Raw genomic sequence first — 1505 nt, forward strand, 5'->3', positions numbered from 1 at the left:
GCGACTCTGTGCACGGCTGCACGCGCGCCCGCTCATTGGACGCGGACGCGCGTCGTTTGAAGCAGCCAATGTGCGACGATGGCGTCGGGTATAAATAAACGGCGTTTGCAACAGGGCGTCATTCAGTGTTGGAGCGTTGAGGAGACAAGTCGGACTACTTCACTGAATCATCACTAACTCACAACTAGCATAACAACTTTAATTGATTTCAACGATTCATCATCACTTCGGTGGAGTTGATCGTTATGGACAACATGGCTCCACTTGCAAAGCGTTCCTACATGGCCAACAACAACAAGGCGGCTAACAAGGGAAACAGACCACAACAACTGACCGTTGTCCACACCAGAATCCTCCCGGGGGTCAGAGACAGACTGAGGATGAGGCTGGCTGCACATTGCATCAGGACCCCGGCAGAACTGGCGAGGAGCAAACGGCCACAGTGGGAGCGGGAGCCAGCAGACACACCTGGGAGAAGAAAGAGGTTTGCCACCTGCGACGTTGACACACTACGGTGCGAGACCGGCGATGACAACACCGCAAAGCTCCTGAAAGTGACCGTTGTTGCCCAGTCACAGCCGGACAGAGTGGAGGCCCCTCCTCGAGTCGCTCCCTTCACTGTTCCAGACATTGATGCAGGGGAGCAATGTTCTGAGTATGTGAAAGACATTTATGCACATCTAATGGACCTCGAGGTACAGCAGGCTGTGCGACGCGGGTATTTGAAGGGCAGCGACATCAAGCCCCACATGCGAGCTCTCATAATCGGCTGGATGATCACGGTTAGTTCCAAATACCAGCTGCTCCAGGAGACGCTGTATCTGGCGGTTGCCATCTTCGACCGTTTCCTGCAAGTTACGCCGGTTCCACGAGAGATGCTCCAGCTTGTTGGTGCCACTGCCATGCTGCTGGCCTTGAAGCACGAGGAGATGGACCCACCACAGGTCCGGGACTTTGCTGACTTCACAGACGACACCTACACAGCCGCTCACATTAAACAGATGGAGCGGATCATGCTGAGATCCCTCAACTTTGACCTGGGACGCCCGCTGCCCGTGCACTTCCTCCGGAGAGCGTCCAAGGCTGCAGGCTCTACCGCGGAGACGTACATGCTGGCCAACTACCTGATGGAGCTGACTCTCTTCGACTACGACCTGGTTCACTACCGGCCGTCTGAGATCGCCGCCGCTTCCCTGTTCCTCTCCCAGCTGCTGCTGGATGGCCAGTCATGGACGCTTGCACAGCTGCACGACACCACCTATGACGAGGATCACCTAAAGCCGATCGTGCAACACCTCGCCAAGAATGTAGTGGCCGTCGACCAGGGGAAAGCAGAGCTGCAGGTGGTGAAGAAAAAGTACTCTCGGAATCCCAGACTGGGATCACGCGGGGTCTCACTCCTTCCTGAGCTGCAATCTCCTGTTGTGTTCAACCTGGCTCTTCCTCTGCTGGGGGACCTACAAATCTGCCCTCCAAGAAAGGCTAGAGTACACCACTGGTTGTAA

At 55.7% G+C, this 1505-nt stretch overlaps 1 protein-coding gene across 1 annotated transcript; it reads left to right on the forward strand.

The window, feature by feature from the left end:
* Positions 1-254: 254 nt before the first annotated feature.
* LOC308287998 (G2/mitotic-specific cyclin-B2-like) lies at positions 255-1505 on the forward strand (the record flags this gene model as incomplete). The annotated part of the gene is made up of 1 exon (XM_080729346.1): positions 255-1505. The coding sequence occupies one exon, from the start codon at positions 255-257 to the stop codon at positions 1503-1505; it is 1251 nt and encodes a 416-aa protein (XP_080585472.1).

Source organism: Nannobrachium achirus, assembly GCF_963921795.1.
Source record: "Nannobrachium achirus genome assembly, chromosome: 7".
In the NCBI taxonomy this organism is placed as follows: Eukaryota; Metazoa; Chordata; class Actinopteri; order Myctophiformes; family Myctophidae; genus Nannobrachium; species Nannobrachium achirus.